Consider the following 16,294-nt stretch of genomic DNA (forward strand, 5'->3'; position numbering starts at 1 on the left):
AGTCTAAGAATAAACTTTGGTCACAACCCCCTGAGAAAGTCTTTAGAGGAGAATCAAGATGTGGCCGACGGAGGAGAGATCCAGTTTCACTCCGCTTGCTCCCGCTCCTCCTCGTACCTCCTTAACCCCGGCGACATGTGGCGCCACACCTGTCCCGGCCCGCACGCCGCGGACACCTTTAAATAAACCCCTTTAGACCTCGTCACAAAAATAAGCGCCACAGCTCTGATTAAACTTTTATTCGTTTTTTTTTTAAAACATTTGCTGCTCTGTTGCGAAGAAAAAAGAAAACTCTCTCAGAACGTATCGGCAGGCCAACAGTTCACGACCAAATTCATCGGTTAATTCATCGGTTACAAACGTGAGGAAGCGCTCGGCAACAGAACGCTGCTGCGAACAGACGAGCGAAGCCCCAGAGGACCGACTTCAGATCAGATGGACCTCCTGGTCGTAGGCCGGTCCAGGTGAGATCAGGATGTCCCCGTAGGGAGCATCCTGCTGCGCGCTCAACTTGCTGGACGATAAATATTCTAGATTTAAAAAAAAAAAAAGGAAAAGGGTTTCCGTGGCGACCCCACAGGTTGTGTGTTGATGGAAGTTCCCTGCGATTCCAGACACACTTACCCAGAAGCCTCTGGAAGACGCTGCTCACAGTCCTGCGGTCGACCTCTGGAGGAAAGAGGGATTTAAAACTCACTGCTTCGCCCTCTCCCGGCTCCAGCTGCAGCCTACACACACACACACACACACACACACACACACACACTTTAACAAATGCAGAGACAGACTCCAGTGGTTTATAATGGAGCTGCATTCTGAGTCATTACCCAGAAGACTCGGCTCTCTCCAGTAGCTCATCCTGGACCTCAGGGATGTCCTGCAGCGTCGAAGCAGACCGGGCAACAGGGGACCTAAAACACACACACACACACACACACACGTAGGCGCGGCAGCACTTCCATGCTTCATAGCTCCTTTTTAAAACCGACCTTTCTCTCTCAGGTGTGTACATGGGGGAGATTTCCCGAGACGCCTCCTTTTGATCGGAGGCCTCCAGAGGCAGTGAGCCAGGGTCTGTTCACACACACACACACACACACACACACACACACCCACACACACACACGCTTGAGGACATTGGTTTGCATTTATACTTCTCTTAACCTTTAACCCCAAATGATGCCCGCCTACCCTCTGACCTCTGACCTCGCCATAAGGAGCACATTACAATGTTTAAGGAGCCTGGTGCTTCACATAATCAAGCAGGTTTACCTGAGATGTCAAACACCTCTGGTTCTGCCATGTGTCTGGGGACCTACAGGAGCACACAGCATGTTCCCATCAGAACACGGCCCACAGATGTGCACGCTGCCACCAAACACGTGCGTCTCCTCACCTCCTTGGAGCTGAGCTCATGTCTGTCCTCCTCCCTCGCTGCCGCCCCCACCAGCTCCCTTTCAGAGTCGGCGGACTCTGAACTCGGCTCTCTCTCCCTGATCTGCAGGTTCGAGCCTGAGACAGGCGTCACGGTCGCAGCCTGTCGCCATAGAAACTGCACCTCTTCAGGCAGAACTGCAGGGGAGGGGAAAAAGAGAGGAGCTTTGAGGTTTATTTTTGAAAAGGTTATTCCTGTCACATCCTTGAAAATAGATGCAGGAAAAAGTGACTGGAAGGGTGAAAATTCCACTTAGTGCAATTAAAGGAGAAGATTTGCTCCGTTGTCGTGACGATAATGTTGTCACCTGTATAACTGCAGTGAGTTTGCTGTGACATAACTAAAATGGGTTTATTAGTGTTTATAGATGGATGGATGGATGGATGGATGATGGATGGATGATGGATGGATGGACGGATGATGGATGGATGGATGGATGATGGATGGATGGATGGATGGATGGATGGATGAATGGATGGATGGATGTATGGACGGATGATGGATGGATGGACGATGGATGGATGGATGATGGATGGATGAATGGATGATGGATGGATGGATGGATGGATGAATGGATGGATGGATGGTTGGATGGATGGATGGATGGACGGATGATGGATGGATGGATGATGGATGGATGGATGGATGGATGGATGGATGGTTGGATGGATGGATGGAGGGATGATGGATGGATGGATGATGGATGGATGGACAGATGATGGATGGATGCACAGCTGGATGCCCTCACAGCTGCAGGGGTCACTGAGCAGCTCCCCAGCCGGGCGCCTCTGCTGGGAGGAGGGGGGGGGCAGCAGCAGACTTCTGGTCTCGATCTGGGGGTCGCTGATCTGCCTCTGCAGGTCGCCCTGGGTGACCTGTGTCACCGGGTCGAAGAAGATCAACTGCCTCTGCCTCTTCCTCTTCCTCCTGGCCTTCTCGCCTTCTTCGCCCTGGACACGGGAAGAGTCAGAGAAGAGCGGTGGACCCGCCCCGCCCCGCCCCCCCCCCCACCGAACAGATAAACGTGGCACCTGTGGCGCCGGTGTTTTACGCCTCTTGGCTGTAGATGGTGGAGACGGGGGCGTGGGTCCAGAGACGGGCGTCCGCTGCTCTCGGGGGGGGGCAGACGGGCCCGTCTCCTCTGGAGGCAGCAGCCCGCCGTCCTGTAACCTGACAGGGGGGAGGAACACGCTGAGGGTGTGTCGGCGTGATCCAGTCAGTGTGGAGGTGGATCACCTACTCAAGCCTGGATCCAGTGAGCTCTTTCCTCTCTTTCTCCAGGTCTACCTGCAGCTCCAGATCTCCTGTTGGGAGTAAATCCAGAATTCCTCATTTCCAGCCATTCTTACCCCCGCCCCACCAGTTTGCTCCGCAGTGGCACCACAAACCTTCAGGAAACTGATCGGCCTGGGCCAGCAGGAAGTCGATGGTGTCCCGATGCTGATCAACGAGCTCCTCGCCCTCGAACTGAGCAGGAGGAAGGCGGAGAGAACGAAGATGGAGCAGGAGGGGCGACGCGGGAGTGTGTGTGTGTGTGTGTGTGTGTGTGTGTGTGGCGTGTTTCACCTCTGCAACGGGGAAGGTGATGGGCTGCGTCTCTCTCAGGGTGATGGAGTCAGGGGACACCGTTAGATCTGGGGTCAGAGGCCGTATGGATGAGGACAGACAGACAGGCAGACAGACAGGCAGGCAGGCAGACAGGTCTCTCACCGCTCTCAGAGGCCACGCCGGTCAGCCCAGGACCACGAGGAGACGCCGTCTCCCGCCCGAACTGTTCAAGCATCTGCGACACACAGCGTGTTTTGGTCAGTGTTTCCTGTCTGTGTCGTGTTTTCTCGCACGTGTCTCCGACGGTCTCGTGTTTTTCGGGCACCTTGAAGAAGGCGCTGGAGTCGAGCCCCATGTCCTGCATGACTCCAAACAGGGGGTTGGGAGCTCCTTCCGTCTCCTGCTGGAGCGACAGAGCGTCGGGGACGTCCAGAGCGTTCCTGACACAAACCAACACGTGATGGAGCGCATGGAAACGTGTGCGTGTGCGTTAGAATGATGCTCTTACTTCCCCTGATCCTCCATATCAATCTTTTTGGAGGTCTTCTGTTTGGCCAGCTGCCCCACGATGGACTGAAGTTCCTCTGAAAAGTCCGAGAAGGTTGAGAACCCGGCTCTGGAAGCGTGGCGTCTGATCTGAGGGACTCACCCAGGAGGATCCCACACTGGCGGTGGAAGACCACCACCACGCCATACTGGAGCTGGGAGGAGAGGTAGAGGGAGAACCGGGGGCGAGGCAGACCAGGCTGGGGCGGCGGGACCTGCTCCAGCACGTAGTTCATGATGTCGAGGCTGAATGGGAGTCAGTTGGATTAGAAGAAGGACCCGATGTTACCGGGACAACGTCAAGACGGAGCTCTCACCAGGTGTTATTGACGTTGACCTTCAGGAACTCCCGGCGAGGAATTCTGATGGCCTTTGTGGCGACCAGCCTGCGACACACGGATCAATCACATGATCTGCTGTCATGTTTTCAGAGTTTTCGGAACGTTTTCGGAAAAGTTAGAAAACTAATGTTGCGTGTCTCCCGCGCGCCCCCTGGCGGTGGGTTATGGTAAAGGGAATAATCCGTCCTCAAGCTGCAAAATAAATTCAGCCCCAAAATGCTTTTATTGTCCACGTTGAGTCTGATTTTACTGAGACTGAATTGAATAAATAAAGATATTCACAATTCAGTACTTTTTTGTGAGTGTGTGTTGCAGTTAATGACATAAAATGAGTAAAACTAACATCAGTGCAGACACAAAATTGAATTTAAATTTGACATATTTTCCAAAATCAAACACGCAGAACTAATTATAATAAATTAAGATCGAGCAATTAGAAAAATAGCTGTTTTTAATGCCTCTAATAAAGAGGGTTTTTTTTAAAATTGTTTCATTAGTTTTAAAATATTAAAGATTGTTATATAGATTGTTACTCACCAGATTGTAGAGAAACATCCCGAGTGCCGTTTTAAAACGAACGGGTAGTAAAACATTTCATCAAATCTGCAAAAATCGATTAAATAGTAATAGTAAAGTAAAAGTGTGGAGATCAGAAATGTGGCAGCTTTTCTTCTCCACTCAAAAATATTTGACTTTTGTTTCCGACGCGCTGATTGGTCAGAATCCAGCCTCGGCAACAGGAGAGACGCTGTCGACCAATCAGATCACAGCTAACAGAAAAAAAATATCGGTCTCATCTTTTTGGAATCACAACTTCTCTTAGCAGATATAAAAGTAGATTTCTGGATGTAAAAGCCCTGAAAAACAAAAATAATACCAGCATTATTATCCATTCACCACTTGTAAAAACTTAATTTTTAACTTTTTTTGAATTAACTATATTTCTCTTGTATGTTCATAACAGTCTATTAAAAACTAATGTCAGATAAATGACAATTATTTATCTTTTACTGACATGTCTTTATATTAGTTATTAAAACATTTTATTAAAACAAGTTTTGCTTTAGATTTTACCATTTCCCCCCATGTTGTTACTCAAAAAAGCAGATTAAAAAAAGCGGTTTGTTCAAGAAAAGTTTATTTGGGATGGCGGCTAATGTGACAAAGCAGGAGCGAGTCATATAAAATAAAGGCAACAAAAGAGATGTAATGTAACATTCACAATGGCTTCAAAATTAAAGACAAATTCAAAAAGAAAAAACCAAAAACAGGAGTTAAACGGCTGAGGGGCGGCTGCAGGTCACAGCAGTCTTCCCCTGCACTCGGTGGACCCGCAGCAGCAGAGCAGCACCTTCCCCACCACGCTGCCCACCTCGTAGTTGTAGTCCCACGTCAGCTCCGTGCCGGCCCGAATCCGCCTGCACGAGCACACGAGCGCACAGTCAGCGACAGATTTACAAGGTTTAAACGCCACGGTCGTAACTCTGGTTTAGAGGCAGCTCTTAATACATTTCTGTCTAAATGTTCCAGCAATGCTAACAGGTTGGATTGTGTATTAGGCTGCTCATAAACAGGATGAGGAATCAGGATGATTTACATTCATAAGATGGAGATCTACACTCTCCGCCGTCGTAAACAAGCATTAACTTTAGATTTGTGCTCCCAGGCAGAATAAGTCGTAGCTACATTTTGCTGTTTTATCACTTGAGGGGATTTATTTATTTTCTAAATGTTCATAAGCTGTTTAATAACTGCCGTCACATCATTTCACACATGGTTATGTCACTTTAAACATCTGTATCGGATCATACATCAGTCTTTTATTACTACGTGATTCCCCTCGACTGCATCGGTCATTTTCCCTCCTCAGCCTCAAAACCTGGCTCGACACTCACTTGCTGGCAAAGAACGCCACCCAGGGAAAGCGCAAGTCATGCGTGTCCACAAAGACATTCTGGACAAACAGGTTAGGACTGCAGCTGTGCTGTAACACAGAGGAGACAAAAGAGACAACACGGATTAACGAGCTGCGTTTATAACCTGATTTCACATCCAGATCCTATCCCAGCGGCACACGAGACACGAAAAACACACTGCCGCTAACACCAGGGGGACATTTAGTCACTCTAATAAAGCTAATGTGCATGCGCTTGAAGCTGATTAGACATGATTAAATGTGTTGTGGTATTGTCAAAAGGCCCAAACCCATCACCCTCCTCTATGAATGAGGTTGACATGGAAACGAAGAGGGTGACGCTCTGAAATGCACTTACGTTGAGGTAGCGCCCGAGGTTTCCTTCCAGCTTAGCATCAATGATGTAACAGGACTCCTCGCCGTCAAAGAACAGGCGAGTGTTTCTGTGAGCGTTGTCTCCGCCCCCGCCCGAGTGTCCCTGCTGCCCTGTCTTGCTGCCGCCCCCTGGACCTCCTCCGCCGCCGCCGCCGCCGGGCGTACCGGTTTTCACCATCATCCCGTGGCCGGCCTTTAGGGCGATGCCCCGGGTGGACTTCACTGCCACCTGCTTCTTAGTCACACCTGAACCGAACGAGATGAACATGAAGGAGAAGCGATCGGAGCCAAGTCGCTGCGACCGACCGCATTTTTACCCAGGGTGACTTTCTCTTTCTCCTTGTTGTCGTCAGAGCCGGAGCTGATGGTCTGAACGTCATCGCTGTCGGAGAGAGTCATCACGTCCTGCTTCTTCTCTGCTTCTGCCTTCACTTGGCTGTGAGAGAGAGTTAAGATCTGAGCAGGACTTGAGACGGGGGACACAGGGCTGCTGCAGGGCTGTTTGGGGCTGGGAGTCAGGAAGCAGCACAGATTTCAAAGAACGCACCTGTTGTTGTCTCCAGTGTCCTGCGATAAAAATGGAAAAATAGAAGTTACTGATGGAACGCGATAACCGGATCTGGTCCCAATATCGGTGCTCACCGTCTTCAGCCCCTGGTTGAGCCAGGAAGCCACTTTACTCTTCCCCGTCTCCTCTGGCATCGCTGGTGGCTTGTCCTCATCCGTCCCTTTGGTGGAGGGGTTCAGGCCATCTTTACTGTCTTGACTTCCTGAGGGGAGACAAAAACAGAACACAAAGCTTGGATCACAAACCTGATTTACTTCATGAATGCAGAGAAGCACCACAGATCTTTCTGCAAACCAAGACAAGAAAGGCCGAGTCCATAGCCATTAGCTATAAACGTCACCACGTTTCCAGCTCAGAAACAGTGGAAGGCGTCCTCAGCTCCTTCCTCCGAGCAGACGCGGCGTCCTCACCTTCCTTGTTACCTTTGACCTGCCCACGCGTGGTGTAACTCCTCCACACGGAGCTGGAGCTGTAGTAGCTGTCTTTGATGAACGTGTCGTCCGAGCTGTCGCTCTCTTCTTCGCTTTTCGAGTCTTTGTCGTCGCCGTCGTCGCTGTCCTCCGATGAGCTCGGGCTCTGAGCTGCGGCGGGAAGAGCGTGGTTAAGATGGGGGCCGGAACAGAGCCTCCAGAACGCCGCCTCTTCTCTTCCCGTACTGTTTTCAAAGCCGAGCACTCACGTTTCTTAGTTTGTCGGCCCAGAGGGTTCGAGGACACCAAGGCGGACGGCTGGATTTTCATTTTGGACACATCCACCCCACTTCCCTCGCTGTCCGAACAGTGAGCCTCGCTCTCGTAGCCCTCTTTGAAGTTCTCCACGCTCTCTATGTGATCCAGATTAGCAAAGTACTCGTCTCCCATCTCCAGACCTTCTTTATCGGCAAAGTCGTCTGTCAAAATTTTACCTTGAGGGAAAATACGGGGGGGGAAGGTAATTCACTGTCCTGCGATTAATAATGTGATGACTTTGTCTGCATGTCCTTCACTCACCAGCGTAGATGCAGACAAAAGAGCCTTTGGCTACGTCATCCAGACAGCGGATGCCCCAGCCTTTGTTCTGGGTTTTAAAGAGCTGCAGGCGCACTTGCAGGCCGTGCTGCACCAGTCGGTTGGTGCACATCTGGGGGCAGCATTTGCACCGCTTGTTACACTCGTAGATCCTGGGAGGGAAGGAAGAGCACACACACTGTGGACCAAAGCCTCTCTCAAGTCTGGAGGTCAACAGAGATGAAGGATCACTGTGGGAGGCGCTTCGGTGTGGGTATAATCTCTCACCCTGTGGGGAGGCACTCCTCTAATCGTTTGTACAAATACCCCGCATTCTGGTTAATCTGCCCCCCTGGGGTACAACCTGTAGCCTGACAGGTCAGCTGGTGACAAGAGCATTTAGACCTGTAATGGAGGAACAAAGGACGTGTTCACAGTCGCCGCACTGATGGACGCGAGTCGACGGCTACAGCCGCCTCACTCACTTGTCTCTGCAGCCGTCTGTGCAGTCGCAGCCAACCAGGAAGTCGTCGCTGGTGTTGATGAACACCCCGTCTTCAGGAATACGTTCTTTACCTTGGAGAAAGGAGAGGCAAGTCCATTACTGCCGCATCTAATTATCCCTGTTGCTTTAGCAATCCAAGACCTGCAAGACCATTTTGACCAGTGCGGGTCTCTAGGCAACGACCATGCACGCCGGACACGTTAAAGCTGCTGTTGCACGCTGCTCAATCAAGAACAACCACCAATGCAACGCTCCGTGTTCTTCTTACTGTAGGCAACTTTAGGGGGCGGCGTGGAATCGATCTCGTTCACGCAGGACAATGGGATGTCCTCTCGTCCACTGGTGATGTCAGGAATATAGTAGAAAGGCCTCTGAGGCTGGAAGGGCCGATCCACCAGCACGTAAGGGTCCAAACAAAACATCTCTAAAAATATAAAGTCACAGTTTGTCTGGAAGAGGTAGTGCTGGATCTCTGACATGTTCCGCAGGCAAAGCCCACATGGCGCCTTATAGATGACATGGAAGGACATCTGGGGGGGGGGGGGACAGAAGAGAAGAGCTGAAAGTTCACTCTGACTTCTCAAATGATTCAAAGCAGGTTTCTGTTCACCGGCGTTCACAGTTCACCTTGCGGTTGACTTTGCGCCGGCCTGTCATGCGTCTGAAGTCGTACAGTAAAGGCGTCAGGAGGGGGTTCTTTCCACGGTGAAAGTCTTGTCTGACAGGACGGACGCGCTTCAGGCAGGCCGGCTGGCACGTGTGGGGCAGGTAGAAGATGCGGTCTGTTGGGGCGCGGTACGCTGGCTGATGTGGGATTGTGGTGGTGGCGGGGGGAACCAGAGGCGGGTTGGGCGCAGGCTGCTGTTTGGGGTACAGCAGGGCGGGAGTGGGCGTGGCTGTGATTGGGACGTTCGCCGTTTTTACACTGCGCAGGAACGGACAAAAGACACGGTCAGGAACACAAGCGTGCGCCACAAAATGAGACGTATGGGACTGACTCACGTGGCGAGGTTACTGGGACTGGAGGAAAGCGAGTGCATGATCTTAGAGGCGTGGGTTCCTCCCACCCCGGGCACGAACGGAGACGTACTCTTCTTTGCCATTTGGTGTTTGCTGCTTAAAGTGAAAATAAAATGTCCTCAGAAATCAGTAAATATCAGAGGAAAAGGGTCCTGTAGCCATCCGAACCCCATCCTTTCTAACATTAGGCGGATGGATTATCAATGGCTTCACCATTTCGGTGTTATGCTGCCCCCCTGTGGTCTGAAGCGTCATCGCACGTCTGTTTCACCTAATGACAAACAACTCTCCTCTGCAAACGAAACTTCTAGTGAAGTACATGCATAGCTATTAAAAACAGAAAATATCACCATTTTTAAAATACAGCTACACAGAAAACAATTTAGAGCTGCGTCAGTATCTTCCAGCCTGCACAGTATCATTTTTGGGCACTGATTTAATTATCTGAGACCAGAGAAGAAGCTTCAGCAGAGACGGAGCTCAGTGAAAATGATGTCTCGTGCATCTCTATTGTCAGGGCTGAACAGCTCATTTCAAGTAAATGTGGTCTTAAACAGCGCTACAAGAGAATTTTGCCATGTCACTCACTCGACACGTTGCAGCTGTGAAGGCTGAGGGGTTTGTGGAGCCTGCTGGGGCTGGGGAGGCGGAGGACGTGGTACTTGTGGTGATGTCAGTGGAGGCTGACTGGGCGACGTCGGTGGACCTTTGACAGGAGAAGCTCCAACAGGTCCATCGCTCGTGTACTGAACCACCGGGCCTTTGCTCCTCAGCGCTCCTGGAGATGCAAATGTCCAATCATGGTTTTCACATCTTGATTTACATGGTTCAGGTGGTGGAATTTACAACGTATTTCTGCTGATCGTGCAGCATAAAACGACTCTTATTCGCATTAGAGTCTTAGAAATTGTGGGTTAGGGTTAGAAGGACAGGAGGGGGGTGAGACAGGAGAGGGGTGAGACAGGAGGGGGACTGAGACAGGAGGGGACTGAGACAGGAGGGGGTGAGACAGGAGGGGGGTGAGACAGGAGAGGGGTGAGACAGGAGAGGGGTGAGACAGGAGGGGGACTGAGACAGGAGAGGGGTGAGACAGGAGGGGGACTGAGACAGGAGAGGGGTGAGACAGGAGGGGGACTGAGACAGGAGGGGACTGAGACAGGAGGGGGGTAAGACAGGAGGGGGTGAGACAGGAGAGGGGTGAGACAGGAGGGGGACTGAGACAGGAGGGGACTGAGACAGGAGGGGGGTAAGACAGGAGGGGGTGAGACAGGAGGGGACTGAGAGGGGGGATGAGACAGGAGGGGGACTGAGACAGGAGGGGACTGAGACAGGAGGGGGGTAAGACAGGAGGGGGTGAGACAGGAGAGGGGTGAGACAGGAGGGGGACTGAGACAGGAGGGGACTGAGACAGGAGGGGGGTAAGACAGGAGGGGGTGAGACAGGAGAGGGGTGAGACAGGAGGGGGACTGAGACAGGAGGGGACTGAGACAGGAGGGGGGTAAGACAGGAGGGGGTGAGACAGGAGGGGACTGAGAGGGGGGATGAGACAGGAGGGGGTGAGACTGGAGGGGGACTGAGACAGGAGGGGGAAAGAGACAGGAGGGGGACTGAGACGGGAGGGGGTGAGACAGGGGGGGACAGAGACAGGAGGGGGACTGAGACAGGAGGGGGTGACACAGGAGGGGGGTGACACAGGAGGGGGACTGAGACAGGAGGGGGGTGACACACGAGGGGGTGAGACAGGAGGGGGACTGAGACAGGAGGGGGGTGACACAGGAGGGGGTGAGACAGGAGGGGGACTGAGACAGGAGGGGGACTGAGTACCCATGTTGGGTCGCGTCCTCTGCTGGCCTGCCAGCTTCTTCTCCTGCGTGTTGGCTGTGGTCATCTTCAGGTTGAACATGGGTTCCAGCCTGGTGGAGCCCCTGTAGATCCACTCGCTCCTCTTGTCATCCTAACGCAGCATAAACATGCGCTCCATCACCATCGTGCCCTTTGACCCCAGCTTCATCATGAAGCCGGCCATTTTGATTCAGGCAGACGTACCAAGAAGAGGATCTTGACCAAGCTTCCATCCACTTCCTCCACTTTGCTCTTCCACCACGTCCCTTCCCACTCGGTCTTGATGATCTGTCCTACTTTCAGGAGCACCATGGGCCTGCTGGGGTAGGCGGTTATGTACTCCTCGATGAAGTCTCGGCAGGACGCGTCCTCGATGTCCTCCCAGGTACGCCGCACTGTTTCAGACAAGGATAACGTCACCTTTTCTCTGCCCTCACAGCGGCTCAACAAAAGGACACCTAATTAAAAGCGGTATTAATCCAAGCAACGATCAAGGCTGTGTGAGGTTCGTCACTTACACGGTCGACACACGGGGAAGAGCTCAGGTAAGGTCACGTAGGACGCGTATCCATCATCAAAGAAGATTAAAAACCTGAAACGCACACGTTCCCCACAGCTCAGTCCAGCACCATAACGGTTAAAACTGTTCCAACAGCAGCTAACGAGCATCCGGGGCGGAACTTTTACCTCATTCGGTTCTTGTTGTTGGGCATCTCCGCTACTATTCCAGCATAAAGCCACACCAGGTTGCCGTCCTTGTACTTGGCCACGACACGCGCGCCAACATACAGAACCTCCAGGGTGGGGTTGTAGTCAAAAGCAATGTGATTTCCGGACAACAGACTTTTTCCTTTGTCGAACTTCACCTTGTACTTGAACACACCATTTCCTGGAAACAAAGGAAGGGCTGGAAAAGCAGCGGCGGGACGTACGGAGCTTCGACTAGAACCGGCAGGTTACACACCAATAGGGGTGATGGCGATAAGCGCTCCTCGGTGCCAGGTCTTGGTCCGTTTCTTCCCTAAAATGTTCATCCCGATTCTGAGCTTGTCTTCTGACACGTTGGGGTTTGGCTGTGTTATGGACTGAGCCGGGACCTGGGACACAAACACGGCCGGTGCTGAACTCTGGACACCTGGAGGTCCAAAAGAAAACAGCGGTGACCCCCATCCAACGCGACCGGATCAGGTGCCGACCCTGATATCAGGTCCGGTCTGTGAACTCACCCGACGGGGACGGAGCAGAGAGCACCGACGGAAGGATTGTCGAATGCTTCTTCACCAACTGGGCCAAATTCTGCACCTGCTGAGAGGTTTTCTGTAAGGCTGTGAGAGCCTCAGTGGCCTGAGAAAATAAGAGGGTGCACGTCAGCGTGTGCACGTACAGAAACACATTAAAAGTCCCCTTTTTCAAATTGCCACTGATAAAAGATGTTGTATGATATCAAGGAAAAGGTTTTGGTGCCTAAATGTATAAACATGGGTTATTAATGGGTTATTACCATGTAATCACAGCATGAATTAAATACACAGACAATCATAGAAAAGAACTCAGAGGTGAGTTTATCCCCTCACCAGTGGATCTTTGCTCAGAGCCGCCGTCTTCTGTGGAGGAACCACTGAAATGAAGAACAGAGACAGAAACAGTCGTCAGTTTTTTGAACACCAAATTTAATTTTTATACAGAAAATAATTACAGTACATCTGAAACAAATGATTATAATATCATCGAGAGAAAAAGCAGGTTATTTTGCCTCATTCAAATCATGCAAAAACTGCCTATCACATCTTAATATCTGAACATTTAAATATGTAAACTAAAGTGCGATCACATTTGTAAATGAACGGCTTCTGGTTTTGGAAATGTAAATAAACCAATCTACTGTGATAAAACAACAAAAATTAACCATCAAAGTTGAGTCTATCTGTAACTAGTCCTGAAACAAATCTGAATAAGGAAAAACATTGCGATAAAATAACGCAAACTGGTTTAAACTTGAGAGTAGCTGAGCTCTGTCATGTCAGAACATGACTCCTGGCTCCTCTGGCTCCTCTGGCTCCCATCCTCAGCTCGTCATCCTCACTGCCCCAAGGCATTTGATATGCAGCACTTTTTAAACCCGTGGATGATGCTCTTTGGGGAAACTGCATCCCACGCGTGGAGGATCCACTCACAGAGCAAACGTAAGAGGCTTCTGGATCCCTCCTGTTGGTGTGAGTGTGTGATCACCAGACAGGAGCCACTCTGTGGATTTCTTTGTCTCTGAATGGTCTGTGGACCACAACATCCAACACCTGCAGCTGACCTGTCACCCCCCCCGGAATGATCACCAAGTCGCCGTTCATCGCCTTCACTTGTTTTGTGACTGGATCAGACAAATGCATCCAGAATCAGCATGTTCCTCTTTTTTCTGAGCCCCCCCACACAAACTTGAGCCAGTCCACTACAAGCTCGGTCTCCATCCAGCCCTTTTCCTGGGCCCGTACCATAACGCCAGCTGGCATCGCCTCCTTAGGTACCGTCTTACGTTTTAAACCCTCATACGGAGGGAGTTCGGTTCTCCCTAACATGACGGTAACGCGGCTCTCGTCATTTCCGGTGGATTTTATAACAGATTTCTCACCTTTCTCGTGCACAGTGACAGGTGTTGGCATGTCAAAAAACACAGGTTTCTGATCAGCATTGCCAATCTGGTCCAGGTAAGAGTCAGGGGGCAGGCGCTGGGCGAGCAGCCTTAGTCCGTGCCGCCGCACCATCCTCTTGCACCAGCCGAGGCTCGCCCTGAACTCAGCCGTGGGAATCTGCAGCTCTTCGGCTATTTCCACGGCCTTGAGCCGGATGACAGCTCTGCTGATGCGCATCCCGTCCTTTCGCTTCCCGTCCACGTACGCGCACACCCTCCTGTCGAGCTCCTGGAAGCGGCCGCTCTGAGGACCGCGGAAGGCTTTTCTCTGACTGTGAGCGTTTTTTAGGCGATCTTTTTGGGCTCTCCATCTCCGTACGTTACACTCGGTGACACCATATTTCACAGCCGCTTTGCAATTGTTTGAAGACTCCGCCTCATTTATCACCATCATCTTGAAGTTCGCGTCATAACTTCTCCTCAGCTGCCGGTTAACCTGGCCGATCTTCAACCCACTTTTCTCCAGAATGTCGCTACGTTTCTCTATGTTCTGTTATCTTTTCTCTTATTTTCTTCTTCGTGCTACCGCTATTTTTATTTTTCTTCTTCGTGACAGGGGTTCGCTTTAAAGATATCTGGCGCCATCTAGCGTCGTGAATGGGCATAACGTCTAGACCCCGAATGTAAGACGACCCCCACTTTTTCAGTCTTATTTCAATGCAAAACACCGTCTTATATTCGGGCCAATACGGTATTTAGAGCTGCGATGATGGCGTCTCCACAGGGGACGAGCCTGGACGGGTCAGGCATCCGTCCATCTGTCCATGTCCATCCATCCTTCATCCATCCACCCTTCATCCATTATTAGGACGACTTGACCAACTTTTATCCATAGGAACACAACTGTTTCACCTTTCATTGTGTCATTTGAACTGTGGTTCTATCTCAAAATGTGCTTTAGAATTTTGAAAAGTTCCTTATAAATAAAATGAACAAACGGTCGTTATTCTTCACTCCAGCGTAAAACGGCACCGCCAGCTCTAGTTTGTACCAGTAATAATATGGGACACGGACACGAAGGAACTGGTAGGACTTACGACAGCCAACAGCGATGACGTCGTCGTCGTCCTCCTCGTCGTCGATCTCGATGACCTCGGGGGACAGCGGGCATCCTTCCTCCCCGTCCTCCTCCGAGCTGCTCTCCTGGTAAACGAGGCCGTTTTTCTGGTAAGCTGCCTTCACCAGTTTCTCACACTCCTTTATGGACCTGAGGAAGTGCGAGGAGTTGTCCCGTTAGTCAGCCCGTCAGGCACGGACGCAACCACGGAAGGACAGCAAACGAGCGTGGACGTGCTGCGTACTGCCTGGCATCTATAAGAAGCGACTCCGTCTGCGCCTCCTCTTCCTCTTTCTTCTCCACCAGTTGCTGGAGCTCGGACAACTGAGCCTTTTTCTTCTGCACGATTTCGCTCTTTTCCACGGCCTCTTCGATCCACTTCCGGAGCTCGTCCAGAGAAACACCCAGCTCCTCCTCCAGACTGGGGTCCCAGCCATCCACCTCCATCCTGCAGGGATAAATCCACAATGTAGCCATGTAAATAAATCATTTTCAAACGTTTGCGGACATGAGTTTGGACACTTGTTCAACGATGTTATTTACTATTTAGCATATAAACCCAACAAGCATTACTGGACTCCAAACTGAGCAGGTCCCCAACCAAGAGAGCGTGTAATTCTGATGGTGGGTCGACTTTTAAACCACGTTTAAAATAAGAGTGATACTGTGCTGCACATTGAGAGGGTTTCCTCCACATCGGGCTGGCAGCATGATGCTGCTTCCTTTTTCCTGATCACTCGGTCGTGCAGGCAGGTGGCTGCAAAACATCCCTGCAACAACACGAACAGCCTGTGCTCCCATGACACTCAAGGATTCCTCACCTATAATACAAGTGGCCAAGGAAACGAGGGTTTTCCTGCAGCTGCTGCTTCAATCTGATTGGAGAGTCTCAGCTAGCCTGCTAGTAGTGATAATCACAATGAAATCTTTTAATCACACCCGTATAAATGATCATGGTCCGGACGGGTCCTTGCTTCAAAATTTGTCTGCGAACGTGTAAATGACACATGACTTGCCACGACTTCATTGAGACTTTAGCAGGATACATCAAGGGTAAAACAGGAGGTTAAAGCAAAACAACCAGAAGATTGATGCCATGGAGTGCAGGCTAGGCAGTTAGCTTAGCATTAGTGTTAATAACGTGCAAATTGTGACGAACTGGCATGACTGATAAAAATAAGAAAATGGTGCCCTCCAGAGTGACTCTTAACGACGGATTGAGCGGTAACTTAATTCACAGACAACTCTGAGCACTCACCCCTCGATGCTTTCCATCCTGTCTATTGCTAAGAGCGGTAAGCTAATGCTACCGGCTAGCTCCAAATGGGAAAACGTGCTTTGTATCCCAGGGTATCCCAACCGGGCGGTGTTATTAAACAGCGCTACGAAACATAGCTTCGCCCAGCTGGGACACCAAGGTGACTATGAACATTGCATCTCAACTCGAAAGCAACAGCACAATTTGAAACAACT

At 50.9% G+C, this 16,294-nt stretch overlaps 2 protein-coding genes across 6 annotated transcripts; both read right to left on the reverse strand.

Moving 5' to 3' along the window:
* Window positions 1-255: 255 nt before the first annotated feature.
* Window positions 256-4,695, reverse strand: rec8b (REC8 meiotic recombination protein b). The gene is made up of 17 exons (XM_029838686.1): window positions 4,408-4,695; window positions 3,847-3,915; window positions 3,633-3,775; window positions 3,492-3,567; window positions 3,309-3,423; window positions 3,146-3,218; window positions 3,002-3,069; window positions 2,824-2,902; window positions 2,676-2,739; window positions 2,467-2,605; window positions 2,184-2,385; window positions 1,397-1,572; window positions 1,273-1,315; window positions 990-1,074; window positions 828-911; window positions 625-728; window positions 256-530 (listed from the first exon to the last, which is right to left on the reverse strand). The coding sequence occupies exons 1-17, from the start codon at window positions 4,461-4,463 to the stop codon at window positions 427-429; spliced, it is 1,680 nt and encodes a 559-aa protein (XP_029694546.1). The 5' UTR covers window positions 4,464-4,695; the 3' UTR covers window positions 256-426.
* Window positions 4,696-4,990: 295 nt separating this feature from the next.
* setdb1b (SET domain bifurcated histone lysine methyltransferase 1b) lies at window positions 4,991-16,200 on the reverse strand. Of its 5 annotated transcripts, none has more exons than XM_029838613.1 (26): window positions 16,080-16,147; window positions 15,643-15,722; window positions 15,066-15,269; window positions 14,802-14,971; window positions 12,656-12,699; window positions 12,308-12,425; window positions 12,046-12,216; window positions 11,769-11,970; window positions 11,600-11,673; window positions 11,286-11,476; window positions 11,064-11,193; window positions 9,828-10,017; window positions 9,222-9,335; window positions 8,847-9,144; window positions 8,488-8,749; window positions 8,200-8,290; window positions 8,003-8,119; window positions 7,718-7,887; window positions 7,408-7,632; window positions 7,139-7,309; window positions 6,803-6,930; window positions 6,708-6,727; window positions 6,478-6,596; window positions 6,144-6,406; window positions 5,766-5,854; window positions 4,991-5,288 (listed from the first exon to the last, which is right to left on the reverse strand). In XM_029838613.1, exons 3-26 carry the CDS (start codon window positions 15,266-15,268, stop codon window positions 5,171-5,173), a joined length of 3,678 nt encoding a protein of 1,225 aa, XP_029694473.1. In that variant the 5' UTR covers window position 15,269; window positions 15,643-15,722; window positions 16,080-16,147; the 3' UTR covers window positions 4,991-5,170. The 5 variants fall into 5 exon arrangements, with proteins under 5 accessions (XP_029694473.1, XP_029694474.1, XP_011617098.2 ...); XM_029838614.1 differs by having other exon boundaries at window positions 15,643-15,719; window positions 16,080-16,096; XM_011618796.2 differs by lacking the exon at window positions 15,643-15,722 and having other exon boundaries at window positions 16,080-16,200.
* Between the last annotated feature and the right edge of the window lie 94 nt (window positions 16,201-16,294).

The sequence above is a fragment of the Takifugu rubripes genome, chromosome 7 (assembly GCF_901000725.2).
Source record: "Takifugu rubripes chromosome 7, fTakRub1.2, whole genome shotgun sequence".
NCBI classification, from domain to species: Eukaryota; Metazoa; Chordata; class Actinopteri; order Tetraodontiformes; family Tetraodontidae; genus Takifugu; species Takifugu rubripes.

Coding starts and splice junctions, on each gene's coding strand:
- rec8b (XM_029838686.1), bottom strand. CDS start 4,463: ATGTTTTACTACCCGTTCGTTTTAAAACGGCACTCGGGATGTTTCTCT. Junction 2,903..3,001: donor TCACCTTCCCCGTTGCAGAG/GTGAAACACGCC, acceptor CCTCCTGCTCAG/TTCGAGGGCGAGGAGCTCGT. Junction 1,075..1,272: donor AGAGGTGTTTGACATCTCAG/GTAAACCTGCTT, acceptor GTGTGTGAACAG/ACCCTGGCTCACTGCCTCTG.
- setdb1b (XM_029838611.1), bottom strand. CDS start 14,158: ATGATGGTGATAAATGAGGCGGAGTCTTCAAACAATTGCAAAGCGGCT. Junction 11,477..11,599: donor CTTCCCCGTGTGTCGACCGT/GTAAGTGACGAA, acceptor TGTCTGAAACAG/TGCGGCGTACCTGGGAGGAC. Junction 6,728..6,802: donor TCAACCAGGGGCTGAAGACG/GTGAGCACCGAT, acceptor TTTTTATCGCAG/GACACTGGAGACAACAACAG.